Below are 17172 nucleotides of genomic sequence, written 5' to 3'. Positions count from 1 at the left end.
GTACTCTAGCATTACCTTCGATGTTACCAAATAATTTACAATTCCTACCACCAGAAGTGGAATTTACTGCCCTTAGGCAACTAAAAAGTTGGTGTCTGAAATGGAACCAGTCACCTGACTGTTCCTCCTTTAGGCCCTGAAAGAAGTAGGCACTTCTGGAAGTCTCACCTGAGGCATCTCCGATGCCTATCATTAGGCAAACAGCATTTAAATCCAACCTACTGTCTTTAGATGTCCAAGTCAGGGAAGCTGAATTCCGCTCTAAGTGCCAGAAGGTGCTAGTCTGAACTGTCCTCCCCTCTAAACTTTCCTCCACATGTGCATCTCATCCCACCATCGATAAGTGCAGCTGAAGAACAACAAGATGATAATCTGGCTGGCTATGAAAGATGTCTGTACCCACTCTGGAAATCAATTAAGAGAATTACACTACCCAGTCAGCCACAGAAACATCTCAGATAGGGAACAACTGGCTCATAATAGTAAGGGAGCTGGTTTTGCCACTCAGGCTGTATACATTTCCACACATCGAAAGATGTATACAGGGAATGGATCAAAACAACACAGTGGGCTGTCTATTGTAAAAAAAAACATCCTTACAAGCAAGCCATCTGGAATTGCTTCCGCATGAAGCAGGGCTACTTGCTGGACCTCCTTCCCATGCAGAGCACACACCAACGTGTGCAACGTCCAGAAGATGGAGTCCATGGGAAAGGCTCCATTTGGGATGAGCGAGGAAATCTGCAGCCCACAGCCACCATGCGCTTGACTCATCTCAAGGAGATCTGCACCCCCTTCCCAAGCGCAGCGATGCAGCAGCATCGACCCTGTCCTCCAACACAAGTCCATTCCATCAGACTGTGCTCATCTTCTTGCTTTTACTACATGTCCCGAGCTACAACCAGCACACGGGAGTTGATCCACTTTTTCTGAAGGGCAGAGAGCCTCGGGATGTCACGGGGGAAGGCGTTTGTGCCTGCCGCTCCTGACAAATCCACGGGGCCTCCTAACTTACATTGCGGAGAGGCACAAAAGGGAGGCAAGCACGCATCAGCACGGATGTAAAAGTGTGACTCACGGCTTTTCTGCCGTCTTTTCTGAGTAACTGACGGGGGAGCCCCGCTACAGCAGCCCGCCGGCGCTGCCGCAGCGGCACCGCCGAGAGGAGACTGCAGGCGGGCACAGCGCGGGCGCGGCGGCAGCCCTGTTAGCGGAGTTCCGTTTGAACCCCGCGGCAGAGTTCGCAGCCGGGCTTTCCTCCCCGGCGGCGGGAGGGCGCCGGCGGCCGGCGGGCCGGGCTTGGAGCGCCCGCGCCCCCGCCTCCGCCCGGCCCCGGCCCCGGCCCCGGCCCGCTGCACCGCGGCGCCCCCCGGCGGCCGCCGCTCCCTGCAGCCGGCGCCGCCCAGCGGCGAGAGCAGCCCCGGGGCGCGGCGGGCGGGAGCCGGCGGCCCCGCCGCGCCCGCGGCTGGCTGCCGGCGGCCGTGCCTCCCGCCGGTAGGAACTGGCGTCAGCGGTTAGCTCAGAGGGGCGCTCCGTCCCTTCTCGGGCGGCCGAGGGGTGAGGGGCACAGAGGTGGAGAGAAGAAGGGGGGGAGCTTCACATCTACGGTATCTAGTATTAGTTGCACTACTCCACTACTGCTACCCAGCTGCTAACTTACACGGTGCACGGTTAAGTACAAAGGGAACTACTGGAGTTAGCAAAGGCTCCGACCGAGCACGCTCTAACTCCAATGTCTGCCCTGGGCTGTCCCAGGCAAGAAGCTTCTCTTCACAAGACTGCGTAGCTGCAAAACAAATGTAAGCATTAAAATAGCAAACAAACAAAGACCAGAAAGCAAAATAAAAACCAACAAAGAAGTAGAAAAACACACAGCCCCAAGCCCGGTCGGCACACAGAGACATCCACATCCCAGCAACCTCTACCTGCCCTCCTGCCTCTGTCACACATCAGCTGGGCCGGACACTGCTCAGAGGGGACCACACTGGCACCAGTGCAGAAGACCCCGCAGAGCACAGCATGAATCGCACTAATGCTCCTGGAGGTAGGTTGAGGGTCACCTAAAACACTGGTCGGAGTAGTGACAGAGCAGCACGAGGGCAAGTACGAGATGCAAGCGAAAGGGAAAGGAAGTAGGGCATCCAAATCACTGCAAATCTCAACTCGGAGGGGAGTGGGGTGGGAGAATGCCGTCCCACCTGGCAGAGAAGTGATTTGGCACTCCTCAGCGTACCAAGCAGGGCCTTGCTATGAGCAAGAGGAAGGAGTTAATAAGAAAGCAGTGAGGGGACAGTTCACAGCAAAAAGGACTTCAGGAGAGATCATTTCCCTTCCGTTCTGGCTGGGCAAAACACCTTTCCCATTGCACCTCACGAACCAGCAGTTTGACATCCTTAGACCTTAATTCAAAAATAAGTAACAGAGAGGCTCCAACTGCTGCATCGTATGAGATACTGGTACTGTGTGCAGGAAAACAGGGAAGGAAGACAGGAGGAGACAGAAGAGGACATGCCTGTTCCTTCCTTCCCAGACTGACCTGGACAGAATCAAATACTCCAGATGTTCCCATCTCGCATCCTCAGATCCTTCCAATATAGCTTTAAATAGTCAGGCAGCTAGTACAGTATGCCTGTGTAGAGGGAAAGGCTGGGAATTCCACCTAGATTTTCTCCAACCTACTACCTTTTTCCATATTAATTTTCAGAGTTTTTCAGCCACAGGCTCCTCTGCAGAGGCAGCCAATTCAGGAGAGATCAGGCAGACGGTACCAGACTAATCACGGTACCAGCTAACTGAGCTAGTGAGAGAGACATGCAAGGTAAAGCTCACAACAGAGAAATGCCCCTCAGAGCCAACATTATCCAAGGATTTTCACTCAGAGCACCTGACAATGGATTCAGAAACACTGTGGGATCTTCCAGCAGCCACAGCCTCCCTTCCAAAGCATCCTTGAAGCAATCTGTAAAAACTGGTTTTCGTTCCTTTCGTATTTCCCGAGCACCATCCGTGTCTGGGGTGCTCAGAAGTTCTTGACAAGAGAGACTGAATTCAGCCTCGTACATCCCCTCCATAAGCATACCTGCACCACTGACCCCATTTCCCACAAGGAAAACTAAGAGATGCAGTGACTTGCCCGAGGAAACCCCAAAAGATAGTGTCTCTGCAGAGAACTCCACATCTCGCCCAGATGAAAGCAAGGGAATGAAATTAGCTAGGATGAGGTTCTGTTGTTTTTTTTTTCCAAAAAGGGAAGGAAAGGTTTGGAAATTTTCAGTGTGCAAAGGAGGGTATTTTGCAGGAAGGGAGATGATTTCTTTTTATTCTGGAGTACTGGAAATGAAAAAAATCAACATTCTGGAAGGAAGTTGAGGAAAGGAAAAATCGTGGGGAAGGAGAAATGGGAAAGGAGGAGGGAGGGGTGGAAAAAAGATGCCATAAAGCACTGCACCCCTGGACTTACTGGCTGAGAAACAGAGAGAAAGCTGGGACTGCATGGACTCAGTCTGTGTTTTGCTCTCACTGTGCCTCCGTCCTTCAAGCACTGAGCTGCCATCCCCGGTGGAGAGAGGGGGAGCTAGCATGGCAGGGAATTAAAACACAAACACAAACAAAACACGCAAGTTCAGTAAATAAAAAAAGAGAAAGGAAATAGGAGAACATTAAAGAAACCACAATGCTGGGCACAAAACATGCAGGAGTATCCTCCAGGGCAAAGCCAAGTAGACAGCTCTACAACATGGACCTGCTGTGCAATTTAGAAAGACACGGGGCAGGGGGGTGCTGCCTTTAGCCCCACCACAGTGGAAACAACATAACCCTGAGGCAACTGTCAATGATGGATCAAGACAATGTCTCCTACATGACAGCAGAACAGATCTGAGTAACCTGTTGTCTATTGAAAACAAGAAGTTGGCAGAGGAATTGCACAAGCATTGCCCTTTTCCTAGAGTCATGGCTATGCAGAATGCTGAGAACTCCAACACCCCCAAACCTTCTGGTCCATTTAGTTTTGCTTGAGTGCTTCCTTAGCTTAAAACATGGAGTGGCAGGAGTTGAAAAGGAACACTTAAAACTGAAGCACTAAAATTACCAGAGCTGGCCATAGCACAAACCATTACTGTGCAAGCTCCTTCCCTCCCAACCACCATTCAAATGCTTCCTTCAATTAAAATCGTGACAGAATTTTCTAACCTCTGCCAAAAAAACCCCTACCAACCCTCAGTTTTGACCTGCAGCTATGTAGCCCTATACAATTCTTCATAGATTTAGCCCTGGCCAGCTGCCCTCCTTTGCCCCCCCCTTCTGTTCCAGTCCTAGCCTTACTCTCCTCACAGCATTCATATTCCTGACTTACAGGACCCCTTGCCTCAACTGGCTCAAGCCTCGGACCCCTCCTGAACAACAGCTGCCAAAGGAGACAAGGTTCTGGATGGATATCTAGCAGAGATTAGATAAATCAATTTCATTACCACACTACCAAAACCATCCAGTTCCCTCAAAGCTAGGTTCTTAAACCAGGAATTACTCTTTGGCAAAAAGGTGGGAGCTAGAATACTGTCCTGTAATGAGGTCAGGTCTTATCTGAAACAATCTGTATTGCAGAGCTTATTTACTCACTGGCATGTGTTTCTGCTCCCTGTGACTCCTCAGAAGAGGACCCAGCAGCTTGTGATAAGCCGCGGGAAAAGCATCAGGAACTAGCCCACCTGACAGAGGTGACATTTGCTACTACACCACAGGGTCAGCATTGATTTTTTTCCCTGGATATGTAACTAAGATTGACTATGGGGAGCACAAGAGTACCTCTGCCTCAAAATGCAAACTAGTAATACATTTGCCTCAGAATGCAAACTGCATTCATCCATCCCAAACCTGCTCATTCAGGAAAATGTCTGCTTGTCCTTCTTTAGGGAGGTCAGGAAAAGGACAACTGCTCAAACAATATGAGCAGATATGGGACTTGGAGTTCCTTCACCTAAAGAGTTTTACAAGCACAGAATATTTATGATACGGTCACTGAAAGGGGCCAAATCTCTTCTCAGCCTCTCCCTCTACTGATATCTCAGTCAAGGACATAAAAAATAATTTCCATTCAGAGATGACAGGCTGAGAATGATCTTCATCTTAGAAACAAAAAATAGACCCAAAGAGAAAAAAATAAAGAGGGAAGTGTGTGCATGTCACTAAAGAGATTCCCAGAAAGGGGTAAGAAGGGTGACTGAGCAGTAACAGAGAGGTTTCAACTCCCTGTAACCTACAGGGAAGCACAAAAACACAACCGGACTCCAAATCTCAAGGGCCTGGTAGGGATTTTCCACACCTAGAAATGGACTGGAGATGAACAGATTATGATTTTTGCAAGAAAAGAATTCCAACTCTGAGACAAACCATATTAGCCCAGGGCAACAGTGTTTATATACCACAGAGGCCAAGTCAGCTGGTTCCCTAATGCATGGTCTCACTGTGACAGGAATCACAGCGTCATGGCAAATTTATGAACTGAGTCAGACACAGAAATCTGGGAAGCTAGTTCAAGGCAATGATCGAATCTCCAGGATCCCCTGCCTGCACTGAACTATATTAGAAATCACAGGCAAAACACCTACCTTTCAGATCCTCATCTTCCGTCGTAGTGTTACAGCTCTCTGTGGAACCCTGCACAGCAGAACAGAGCATTACCAGGCATCAGCAGTCGGGAACACGAGTAAATAGTTTGATTCGTTTGTGAAGAAAGATGGGGAAAAGCGCAAAAACCTTGGCAGGTATGGCAAGGGAGAGGAGGATATAAGGAAGATTTGGATGGAAGCAGGACAAATATTAAGCAAAACTTAACAGCATCTCTGCTCAGCTTTTATGTGCTCAAGCCATTCAAGCCGTCCACCCAGAACTTTTACAAGGACAGAAGTTACCAAATTCTGTCAAATGTGATCAAATGGGAGTTGCTTCTGTTTGGAAGAAGAATAGCCGCAAGAAGCTAAAGAAGGGCTCCTAGGCTTTCTCAGAGGAACAGGTCTCCACTTCCAGAAGGAAAAAAAAAAGTGCGTAAGTGCCTGTATGTTTCTTCTCTTCCACCCCACATATGAAAGAGAGTGGTGATTACACACCGCAGTAGGAAAGAGATGATAATATTTGAACAGTTGTCCCTACTCAGCCTCTTCCAGAGATCCACAGCCATACAACACAACCCTCGCAGTCTACTGCCAGCAGTATTCAGGAGCATGCTACAAACCAGACATTGGAAAGGTAGAAACCAAAGTAAGACACGTGAAGACAAGAACGACGAGAGAAGCAGAAGTTTCTCTGGCAACACTCCCATCCCTTACCTTTATGCCATCTGTAGCATTATGGACAACAGTTGTTTGAGGCTCCTAGGAAAGGATGGAAGAATCATTAAACTCCAGTTCCAAAGCATTCTCTCATTTCTTTTCACTCCCCAGCAAGTGAAGAAAAGGTGACTGACATAAAAAAAAAAAAAAAAATCAAACCACAAACTCCAAACAGCACATGTGTGCTTGAGTGTGCACGCACACACTTCGGGCACAAAAGGTTTCCTGAAGAGAGAAGCTGTGCTAAAAGCTACAGTCACAAGGAGACAAAGCCCCCAGCTTCACTGCATTTGCCCCTAACTCCCAATTTGCCTCCAGTGAACCAGGTTGGCACAAACGCCAGATGGCAACCAAGCAGCCAGTCTGCACCCTCTGCAGCTGTTCAGGAAGTAATGATCCCTCAGCAGCATCCTCACTGGAAAACGTTTCAGAAGAGGGAGAGGATAATACTGGGCTGGGGCCTTTGTCTCCCAGTTTTCTGGGAAGTTTGCTGGGTATTTTAGCCTAAAGAAAGGGACATTCATAATTTCCATAATAGAAAGGTGATAAGCCAGACCACCTCAATGCCTCTCAGAGAGGAATTCTAAGGGAACTGGGCTGTAAAAAAGGGCACGTTTTTCTTAAAGTCTCTAAAATAAGATCCAATTCCAATAATAACAACAATAATTAATAATTTAGAAAGGCTCCCTTAGTATCAAAACTATCATGAACAAAGCCAGTGAAGGGAAAACAGAAAATTATGAAGTGTCCCAAGAATGCTTTGTCCTACAACAAACCACAAAAACATTAAGTCCCACCCTTCCACCCACCAAAATTGCCAAATCCAACTCTCCAGAGACACACAACAAAGAGCAGCTACCGGGTCTACAGGTGCTAACTAGCTCCTGCACTCATCCTTTCATTACTGGGACAAGACTTCAGGATCCTGCACCATCTCCTCCCACTGCTATCACTCTTGCAGGGTGGTTCAGTGAGGGCACCAGGGACCGTGACAGTACAGTGAGGTACACTCACCCATCTGCCTCTGTCACCCATTGCACTGCTGCCTGATCTTCCAAGCATACCAAGGCAGACCACACCGAGCTGTGCCGTTAAACATACTAGGCACAGGGCACCCTATGAAGCCTGCTGCACACAGCCCAAACAGAAAATGCCAGCCCAGCAAGTCAGCGAGCTGCAGAGAATCAACTGCCCAACTAAGCAGGCCAAATGGGCCATCAGGGGATTCCTCTAAAAACCCTTTGCCTGCCCTTTCTTCTGTGCTGTCCTGAAGTCCATCCTCCATTTCCTGAGCGTTGGAGAGTGGATGGAGCTTGCCACTCTCTTCTTCCAAACCAGCCTCCCCAAAGCCAGCAGGAACAGTTGAACCAGACACACAGAACTATACAGGGATGGCACACGGGGAAGACCAGGCAAGCTGCAATCCCCACATCCAACCACAGCTCTGCTCAGCACCCCCACCCCAAAGCCTGTGAGGCTGTGATCAGGCCCCACAGCAGCACAGGGACATCAACAGAATGAAGCCAAAACACAAGCTGAAACAGAGCAGCACAAGCAGCACTTGGGATGGGGGGGAAGGAGAGAAGGGGAGAGGACAGAATCAAAATTAAACCAAACAGGAAAAAAAATAGCGGTCGGGGAAGATACCATGGACGTCTGCACTGGGGGTGTTTCTTTTGCAGTGCTTACTATACTGGTTTTGTTGTTGCTCTGTGGCTGAGACAGAAAAACATGGTTTTAGTTCCTCTGCTGCACAGCAGAGGCAGCAAGAAAACAACAGTATTGCTTCAACCCCAACCATCTCCGTAGACCCTCCCCTCCCCACTGGCTCAATCACCAAGAAGAGGGAGGAAGGAGTGCTGCCCGGCTCGCTGGACATCATCCTTCCCTCAGAGGCAACAGATGTTGTAAGGGATGTACGAAACCCAAACGCGCATGGACTGCTAGAGCTATAAGGAAGGAAAACAGAAGGGAAAAAGGCAGCAGCCCAAAGGGATGGGGAGAATCCTGCAATGAGCACCAACAAAAGTATTTGGTGAAGAAGAATGAGAGATGGCAGCAGTCCCGAGAAGACAAGACTACAGAAGTGAGAGACACGCAATAGTCATGGTGCAGTCTCAAACAGAGGACAAATGGGAGTCGTGTCCGAGGAGTCCCAAAGTGTGCAGGAACAGTCCTAGATATGTGATGATGCTGAGGGTCTCAGGGAATCTACTGATGCAAGATAAAAGTGTCGTCAGCCCTAGAAAAGGTAGAGAAAAGGTGAGGTATGGTGTGTTGTGCCCCTGCTGTGACCTGAACAAAGAGACTTCAGGACCAAAACATGGAAAGGGATGGGGGTGGGACACAAGGAAAAGGCCATGTAGTTCCCCAAGTAGCAAGTCCTCTGGATGGTGCCCAATAGTTTTTCGTCATTCCCCTCTTCAGTCTCTCTTGTAGCTGTGGTAGAAGAATAAAATCTCCATTTCCTGCATTCACACAGCACAACAGTGAGGCAGTCACCAGCTTGCTGCAAAGAAATGTCCCACTGGGTCATGTGCGTTGGTTATGTCAGGAACGAGCAGTCTATGTTTGTATGAAGCCAAACCTGTGTCCACTAGTATATAGTTCCTAGCCCACAAATCCAGTCAGTTGTTGGAGAATTAGGCCCACAGTTACACTGCCATGTAACCCCCACACCAGGTACATAGCTCTCTTGCTGCCAGGCACCATCAACAATGTCAAAATCAGCACTGCAGGAGCGTCACTCAAACTCCTTGGTTTACAGATCAGGGGTACTAGATGGAAGCTCACAGCAGTGTGACCTCATTGCAGCTGCTCTCCATCCCACCATTCTTGGGGAGTGCAAACTCATACTGCAAAACATCAGGCCCTCATCACCCTGTAACCACCACAAAGAATGCAAAAGTCAAATGCTGAGCTGGAAAACACCTGCCAAAGGTTTAATTATGTCAACCAGAGACAGATCCTATGAGGTTGAGACGTCACACACACCTACTAATACTTCAGTTTTTCTTCATAAGCAGCATGCCTTGGCTTAGCTATCCCTTTTGGAGAAGGAGAGAGGAGAAACAGAGGAAGATGGGGCAGGTGGAGAAGGGAGGAAGTACAAGAGACAGGCAGGAATGAATTTGTTAGAAGTCCATGGGAGAAAAAAGAACATATGACGCACACTCATCCCCAAAGCTAAGAAAGGAGAAACACTTTACAGATTACTGTTTACTGTCTCTTCCTATACATCCCCGCATTGTCCTAAGACTTTGGCCTTCCAAGAGCTTTGCTTCCTGCATGTATTTCCAGCCTGATGGTAGAAGAGATGACAGGCCACTGTGCATGTAAGAGAGGAGCAGATCAACTTGAAAAAATGAATCCCAAGCTATTTTGTGGCATAAGCACAATCAATCTTCTGCCAATGCCTGGGTCCACCCCTCCACACAGCACTGAGGTTCCCGTACTTCTTCAGAAACAGTGATCCTAATGCAGAGATCTATCTTCCAAACCTCTTCAGTGAGAAGAGCACAGCCCATTTTTCTTAGTCCACTGGGATAAGAAGATAAAGTTAGCATGAAAGAAGCTATACAAAAATAACTCTGATTTTCTGAAGGCTTTATAACTGAGGCCAAATGGGAAAAAACCCCAAACCATCCAGGAAGCCACTGTTCTGAAAAAAAGTTGACAGCACCCTGTTAGGTGTTAGACGTCACCTTACAAAGTGCAAACCCACACACACCCAAAGCACGCAGCCTACCCTCCAGGCTGCACTGAACACCCAGTTCATACTCTTACCCATCATACTCTTACCCAGCCAGTGGGTTGAAGAAGACCAAGTATCATGTTTGCTAGTACAGAATCACATAGCATTTTACTCCAGGACAGAGTCCCAAGGAAGTAAGAGGCAGAAGACTTAGCCTAAGTGTTTTGCACAGGTCTTTCTCAGATGGAGGTATCTGACATACGGAGCTTCCTGCACACACTTGTGTTTTCTGCCCCCTAACCAACTGCCCTTCCCTGGAAAAGACTGGCCTGCCCTTCCCAGAGCCCCAGGCAGCACAGCCAGCTCTTACCCCTCCCCTTCCCCTCCTACTGCCAGCCAACATCACAGTCACTGGGCAGGCTACAACCCTTGGTAATTCACAGCGATACAGCTCAAGTTGAAAGAGGCCAATTCACCTAAAAAGGTGACAGGCCCTTCTTAAAAATCTATGTAACATGATTAGTTTTGGCACAGCAGTTGGCAGTGCTTCCTGAGCTAGACAAGAGACAGACAGACAGGCACAAACAACATAGAGGGTGCAAGAGAAAGAAAACAGACCAGTGATCATATCGCTAGGGACACACATTTCTAGCCAACTAAAAGAAAATAAGTACCAACACATGGGCCATCTCTGGTTATTTAGCCACCTTCACTGCTTCCATGTTTTCTGAGGCTGACACAGAGTTTACATATCCCAGCTGCTTTAAAACAACATGCAGAGGGAATTTAAGTATTGCTGGCCGTGGGCAGAGAAGGGCAAGAAAGGCCCAATGAACTCCTGCCCTGGAGTTTCATAAAGGCAGGGCTGGTGAAAAGTCAGTCCCTCACATCAGATTTTCCAAGCAGTACTTTGGGATTACTTTTTTGTGTTTACATAGTTTTAAGCTGTCATTCAAGGAGGAAGAGGAGAAATATCTTCCAGATAGTGATGTAGAAACAAATTATTCTGCTTTCTCAGTACTATAACATTCCTGTTCCTACCTGCAATAGGGGAGAAATATTTTCTGTTCTTTTTCTGTATAAAGGAAATAATGCAATAACTAATTTTTGTACTTTACTTTCTGTTCATATGTCAGTGTCAGAGACAAAGGCATCATCTAATGGGCTGTGTATGCCTCCTTACAATATGGCACTGGACAATTTTCTCTTTGCTCCCTTGAGAGTGGATTTGACTAGTTTTCTGACAAATTCTATGGAAGTCAAACATCTGGATGGATGAAAAAAGGAAATGAACAGGACAAGGGAGGCAGTTACTAGGTATTTGGTCATGCTGGGATACATAAACAAGATCAGGACAAAAGGAAGTTTTGGATTATAAAGGCTTTGACAAACCTTTTCAGTAAGTATGCTAAAAAAAGAAGTAACTGGCAGCTCTGAGCTGCCTAGCGGTGCTGTGCCCACACATTTCATCTGAACAGTGGAGCCCCATCAGTCTCTGCCACATTTGGAGCGACTCCCAGTTTGTTCTACACTGCAGGGCTCCCACCAAGGATGATGGCACCAACACCAGGCAAAGCACCTGCTCCTCTTTTTGGCACCTCTGCAACAGAATGACAAAGCCCCATGTCCAGGCAAGGCACGCACCTGCTCTGCTGAGCCCAGGAGAACCACTGCCTTTTTTTATTTCACACTCAGAGCAGGGAAGGTCAAACTGCATTGCCAGCAGTTGATTTTCTGCACAAAGTGGGAACGGTACGACTGGCCGGGGGCCAGACGATCACAGGCCCATTTTAGTGAGGACATGGACCTTTCAGTGCACAATGATCCCCACCACCACCACCCTGCCCCTGCACAGACATGCTATGTAGGGTGATGAGCACAAGCCGAGCGTGCATGGCATGAGAATGGCGGACGCACGAATCGCAGGCAGCTTACGGGAGGTGCTCACCATCAAATGCACACTGGAGCTCGACTTCCTTTTCTGGACACACCATTGAGAGAGGGAAAGAGAAAGGAAGAGAGGAGATGAGAAGAAAAGCACAGAAACTATTCACACTTTAGTGTGCCAGCAAGGGCCCCCCTGCCAATAATGCTCCCTTAGGGACAGGTATAAGCAGCAGCAGAAATGCACAGACACATGAGAAGGTGCAGAGAGAAGTAATCATTAAAGAACATGACTACACACCAGGGGAAAGGGCAGGGTTGAAGACCCCCATCCACTCAAACATCGAGGTCAGAACATAGGTGCCCCACACGCTGATGTGAGAGGAGAAGAGAGAGGAATATATATTCACAAGATGTGGGATGCAAGGGGGTGCCTCTGTGTGCTCTCCCACCTCCGAACACTGTGCAGCTTCCCCAGCCACACTGAAGAGGTAGGCAGACCCCCCCCCATGTGTTCCCATTTGGAGGAAACAGAGGTGTGTTTGCAACTAGAATCAGAGGGTAGGGAGGAGGAGCATCCCCAAGGGCTAAAGAAAGAAGAGGGAACTTCTGTGCATAGCATGGGGAGGAAAAAGGCTCCCTCACACAGAAACTGGGGCTGATTGGAGAGGCAAGGTGCACCCATGCTCAGACAGAGGAAAGGCAAGAAAGACAAAGAGGCACTCAAAAGCCAGAACACGCTGCACTCTCAGATACTTGGAGAAGAAACAGGGAGCAATGCTCAAACACTACCCAACCTTCTTGGATTCTACTCTCATTCAAAGGCATCTGCAGTCATCTTCAAAGATACCTTCACACCAAACTGCACTCTCCAGTAAACCAGGTTCAACATGCATTTCTCTGCTTTTTCACAACACTCTTAGTGTCATCCTGTCCAAGCTGAGCCTGGCAGGTCTTTCAGCATTACAATGCTACCTCTTCACTCTGCTGTCTCCACATACATTTTCCATCCGCCCTTCTCCTTTGGTACTATCTAGGCTATTTCTCTGCTGCTTACTACAGAGTCTAGCTCACAGAGTAGTGTAGGACAGCACATCCCAGCCAAAAACCACAATGGCTTGGGCTCAACTGCACAGCTGTTGACTCCCGCGTGCTACCATGGCCCACATCTGTAGTAGCCCTTGAACTCAGTACAGGCCACGGAGCTGTACCTCCCCATTTCATACACTTACTGCGCCTTCACAGCTTTCACCTTGAATATTGCCTTCATCCCTGCTATCCTCACATCAGAGCTCAAGTACACATACAGACTGGCATGTCTTTGAGAGCAGAAGTGCCCATGCTCACCTCATACCCAGAATCACATTCCTAATCACACCATACAGTCCAGGATCACGCAGCCACTGCACAGACTCAAACTAGCAAACCTTCTGCCTCATCTGATTTTTAATTCCAGTACGGACAGACTCCAAACACTGATCTGTTCAGCATTCGGCTCATGAATCTTCCACTTTGTGGGGGCACAACATAGGGCTTGCCATTACCTCGTTTACAAACTTGTGATTCCTCTCATCTTTTAGGACAATTTAGCTTCTCCACAGGCTTTTCCTCAAGCTAGAGCTAAAATAAGATGCACTACCAGTGCACAAATACAATGCTTACACCACCACAACCCAGAGGAATCCTTGTACCCAGTCACAACAGGGAGTTTTTAACTGGGAGAAGTGGATATTCACACCAGCTGAGAAACTGCTCCAAAACTTCAGGGTTTATTTTTAATGTATCTTATAAGTTGCAGCAGACAAAGGGTATAGGCATACTGCAGGGAAACTTATCTCTAAGGAAGACAGTCTCATTTGAAGTTCATACAGATTTCCAGTGAGTTACAGAAACAAGAGGGGCAGAAAATATTAAGAGACAAGCAAAAGGTTCAATATGAAAGGAGAGTCAATCAAGCTGTGAAGAAAAGAATCACCCTCCTATATTAGAGGCACAAGTAACACTGACACAGGAGGAAACAGAACCCTCTGCAGATCAGAATTTAATTAGAGTACAATCTAAATTTAAAACAGCGTTGGTCTATTAACATGGCATGATGTATTATAGAAATCCCTGAAAGCACATTATTACTGGCTACTATAATAACAGGGGTAAAAAAAGCTAGCTAGGCAGCATGTAAAGGGTGGGGAGTAAGGTCTGTGTTAAGACCAGAGCATGAAAATACTACTACAACTCAAGACAGGTTGGATAATGCCAACACGAGGCACCAGCAGTAAGTGCTAAAGCATCAAAACTTATTAAGTCAAAACATACACAAGGAAATAACTAAAACCACATCAGTCTCCCAATCCCCTCTGTAACTGCTACATCAGAGCCATTATGTTACCTTCCCAAGATGACTAGCTGAGTGAGCAAACCTTTTTGTTCTTCTGGTAATGTGACTGCGATTCAGCAGAGTAAATAAGGTAACAAGTTTAGTTACAGAGAGAGTTCTCTTTCCCTTCCACAACACAGCTACATCTCTAAGTATTTCTAGGCAGTGCAGAGACATCCCAGGGAATGCAAAAAATTGTTAAAGGCAGACAGCCTATGGTAAAGTACCTCACTGATCACTTTAAGGATTTCCCTACATTTGAGTGACAAAACATTCTCCCAAAGCAGTATGGACAACATTTTCCTCTCAAACCCAGGGATGAATGTTTGTTAAAGTTCTATTTCTGTATTTGTACGAAATTCGGGTGTTCATCTCAAAAGAGGAGCAGATTCTCTACAATGAAACTTAAGGAAGACTCTTGCTTTAGGTAACAACAAAGTCAGCAGGTGACAGAAGACAACCTGGAGAATCACTGTCCCTTCAGCAGAGCACTAACACTAGAAATGCAAGTGTAAATCATTCCGAGCATCTATAGAAAATACAACACATACTGGAAGATGCTATAGGAAGTGGAATGATTCCAGGCAAGGTCCCATTCACAGTTCTGGACACTTAATATGGGTATCTTTTCACGACAGCTTTTTGTATCTCTATCTTCTATGTGCAGTCCTCCCCCGGTTTGATACTGACAGTATATTTATGTTAAAACATCATGCTTGCTGCAATTCATATTCCTGTAGAGAGTATAGTCATTTCAGGACTTAAGGTAGGAAAAAAAATGCTGAACTCAAAGCAGATCAGTGAGAGGCAGCCTGAAATAGCAGATTTGAGGTCCTATTTCTACTTTACTTTAGACCTTTTGTGTGATGCTGAGCAGATCATTTAATCTTTGTCAATCCATCTTCTCTCTTGCCCTTTGTCAGTTTGTCTATTTAAATTGTAAGCTAAGAGGCAGGGATTTTCTGCTTAGGCATCGCTACAGTGCTAAGCACACTGGACCCTTGATCTCAGTTGGAGTTTCTAGGCATTACAACAATGCAGTAAAAAAAGTGAATGCGTCAAAGGTGGGTAGAATGCGTTACTGGATGTCAAGCACTTAAACCAGATCTGAAGTGCTCCCCAAGCATCTTGCACAAAACACTTCAGCATAAAACTCTGCTGTTCAGGTGAACTTGTGTTCTCCTCATTTAACTTCACCACAACAATCTTTAAACAGTATGGCTTTAGGATCATAAAAAGTCCAGATACAGAAGTAGGAGCATTAACTCCTGTTGGTCACTGCATGGATGTTACTTGACCCCTGCAAGGGGGAATTTCCAGTACCTTGCTGATTTTCAGTCCCTTGCAGGTTTTCCAAGGATTCCCTGTTGGTTCACCTTGCTACTGTGCCTTCTCTACCTAAGGCACACTTTCACAAACTGCCATGCCAGCTTACAGAGTATCCTGCCTTCCCCACATACTCTTTACTGGGCAAAGAGCAGGGAAAGCTGGTACCCGCCAGGCATCAAGTCTACACTTACTGCAATATTCCCTACAAACAGCAGAACAAATGGTAACTGGTGCCTCTTTGCAGTTATGTAAGATGAAGGCAGGTTTTACAACACTAACCTTGCCACACCAAAAATCTGGATTTTTACTCTTTCAGCTGAGTCCTCCTTTCAGCTGTTCAGCTTTTACTGGGAAAGAACACAGTGTGCCGCAGCGAGACAAGGTAGAAAATCAACAAGTTTTGCAGAGCATTGCAAGTGAATTCTGTTAAAATCTCCTGCATCTCATAGCATTCTCCACAAGTTACTATTTACACAGAGTGTTACACTGGGCCTGAAAAACATTATTGATATAATTTGTATCCTCTAATCAAACCAAAGTGCTCAGGAAAAAAAAAAGAAAGAAAAGAAGAAACTGACAAAGAGCTTAGAGGAGAACTAATTTTAAAATACTTACATACTTAACTAAAAATAGCACTTTGTGCATTAACAAATTCTGATTATAAAGATGGATCTGACAGGCCCTGCTAGAACTGGAAACACACACATCCTCTCACACCAGTAGGAAGGGAAATTCCCCTTTGGGAAAAAAGGGAACACAATTGTTTGAAGTGCTGCCCAGAGACAAAAAAAAAAAAAATCAACAGTAGGACTGTAACACTAACTACAGGGAGCCCAGATCCCAACAAGGTCAGAGAAAGGACATTCAGCATAAAGTGTCCTTAATCTTCACCCAGATGTCTGCCCCAGCCCATTCCTTAACCCCTCCCTCACCTTGCAGTGGATGGCAAGTCCACATTACAGGCAGAAAGGGGAACAAGAAAGCAAGTAGATTTGACATGAAACTATGTAAAGTCAATTTTAAAATGGTAGCTGCACAATGTTGCTCACAGATTTAGAATCTTAAAAAAAAAATACCTGGGACCTACAGTGGTGGCCACAAGACACATGGTACGTCACATGGCTCTGCAATTTGTCACCCAGTATCTTCTAGCCTCACTTTCTCGATTTGAAAGCAGAAAAACATGTTCCTTGGGGATAAAACCTGGGCCTTCCTTGCTGCTACTCCATCAGCTTGGATCCAAATTCTGCCTCATGAAAGTGAGTGCGGCACTACCAAAGGTTTGGTGAGTAGGGACAATTTAAGATTCAAGGCAGTTTAAATCATTCATTATTTAAGATAATGGAAAAGTTCTCAAGTGCCAAGCTGATGAAACATCTACCAATTAGCAGAATTAGTACTTGAAATAGAAGCAGCAGTGCAAAATGAAAGCTAGGAATGCTTCAAATAGATTTTTGGAAAGGAATTTGCCAGAGGAGAGGGTCACACACATGGAAATTTATCAAAATAACCCCAGTGTGGATACATGTACATCAGAATAAAAAAATGTTTCCTTTTTGTCCTCC

At 46.6% G+C, this 17172-nt stretch overlaps 1 protein-coding gene across 35 annotated transcripts in view; it reads right to left on the bottom strand.

Moving 5' to 3' along the window:
* The window catches only part of CAMK2G (calcium/calmodulin dependent protein kinase II gamma), a 118045-nt gene that overhangs the window by 5940 nt on the left and 94933 nt on the right, over positions 1 to 17172 (bottom strand). For 5 of the 35 annotated variants that reach the window (XR_012650103.1, XM_075025750.1, XM_075025751.1 and 2 more), the window contains 6 exons: positions 11969 to 12001; positions 7974 to 8042; positions 6324 to 6368; positions 5607 to 5655; positions 3461 to 3574; positions 1661 to 1786 (listed from right to left, as the gene is read on the bottom strand). Coding sequence is in view for 26 of the 35 variants with exons in the window: in XM_075025750.1 (XP_074881851.1) it covers positions 1661 to 1786; positions 3461 to 3574; positions 5607 to 5655; positions 6324 to 6368; positions 7974 to 8042; positions 11969 to 12001 (436 nt within the window). In the remaining 9 variants the exon portion in view is untranslated. The remainder of the gene's footprint in view (positions 1 to 1660; positions 1787 to 3460; positions 3575 to 5606; positions 5656 to 6323; positions 6369 to 7973; positions 8043 to 11968; positions 12002 to 17172) is intronic. The other 30 variants (XR_012650105.1, XR_012650108.1, XM_075025761.1 and 27 more) reach the window with 12 other exon arrangements.

The sequence above is a fragment of the Buteo buteo genome, chromosome 4 (genome assembly GCF_964188355.1).
Source record: "Buteo buteo chromosome 4, bButBut1.hap1.1, whole genome shotgun sequence".
In the NCBI taxonomy this organism is placed as follows: domain Eukaryota; kingdom Metazoa; phylum Chordata; class Aves; order Accipitriformes; family Accipitridae; genus Buteo; species Buteo buteo.
This window is presented reverse-complemented; position numbering and strand designations above follow the sequence as displayed.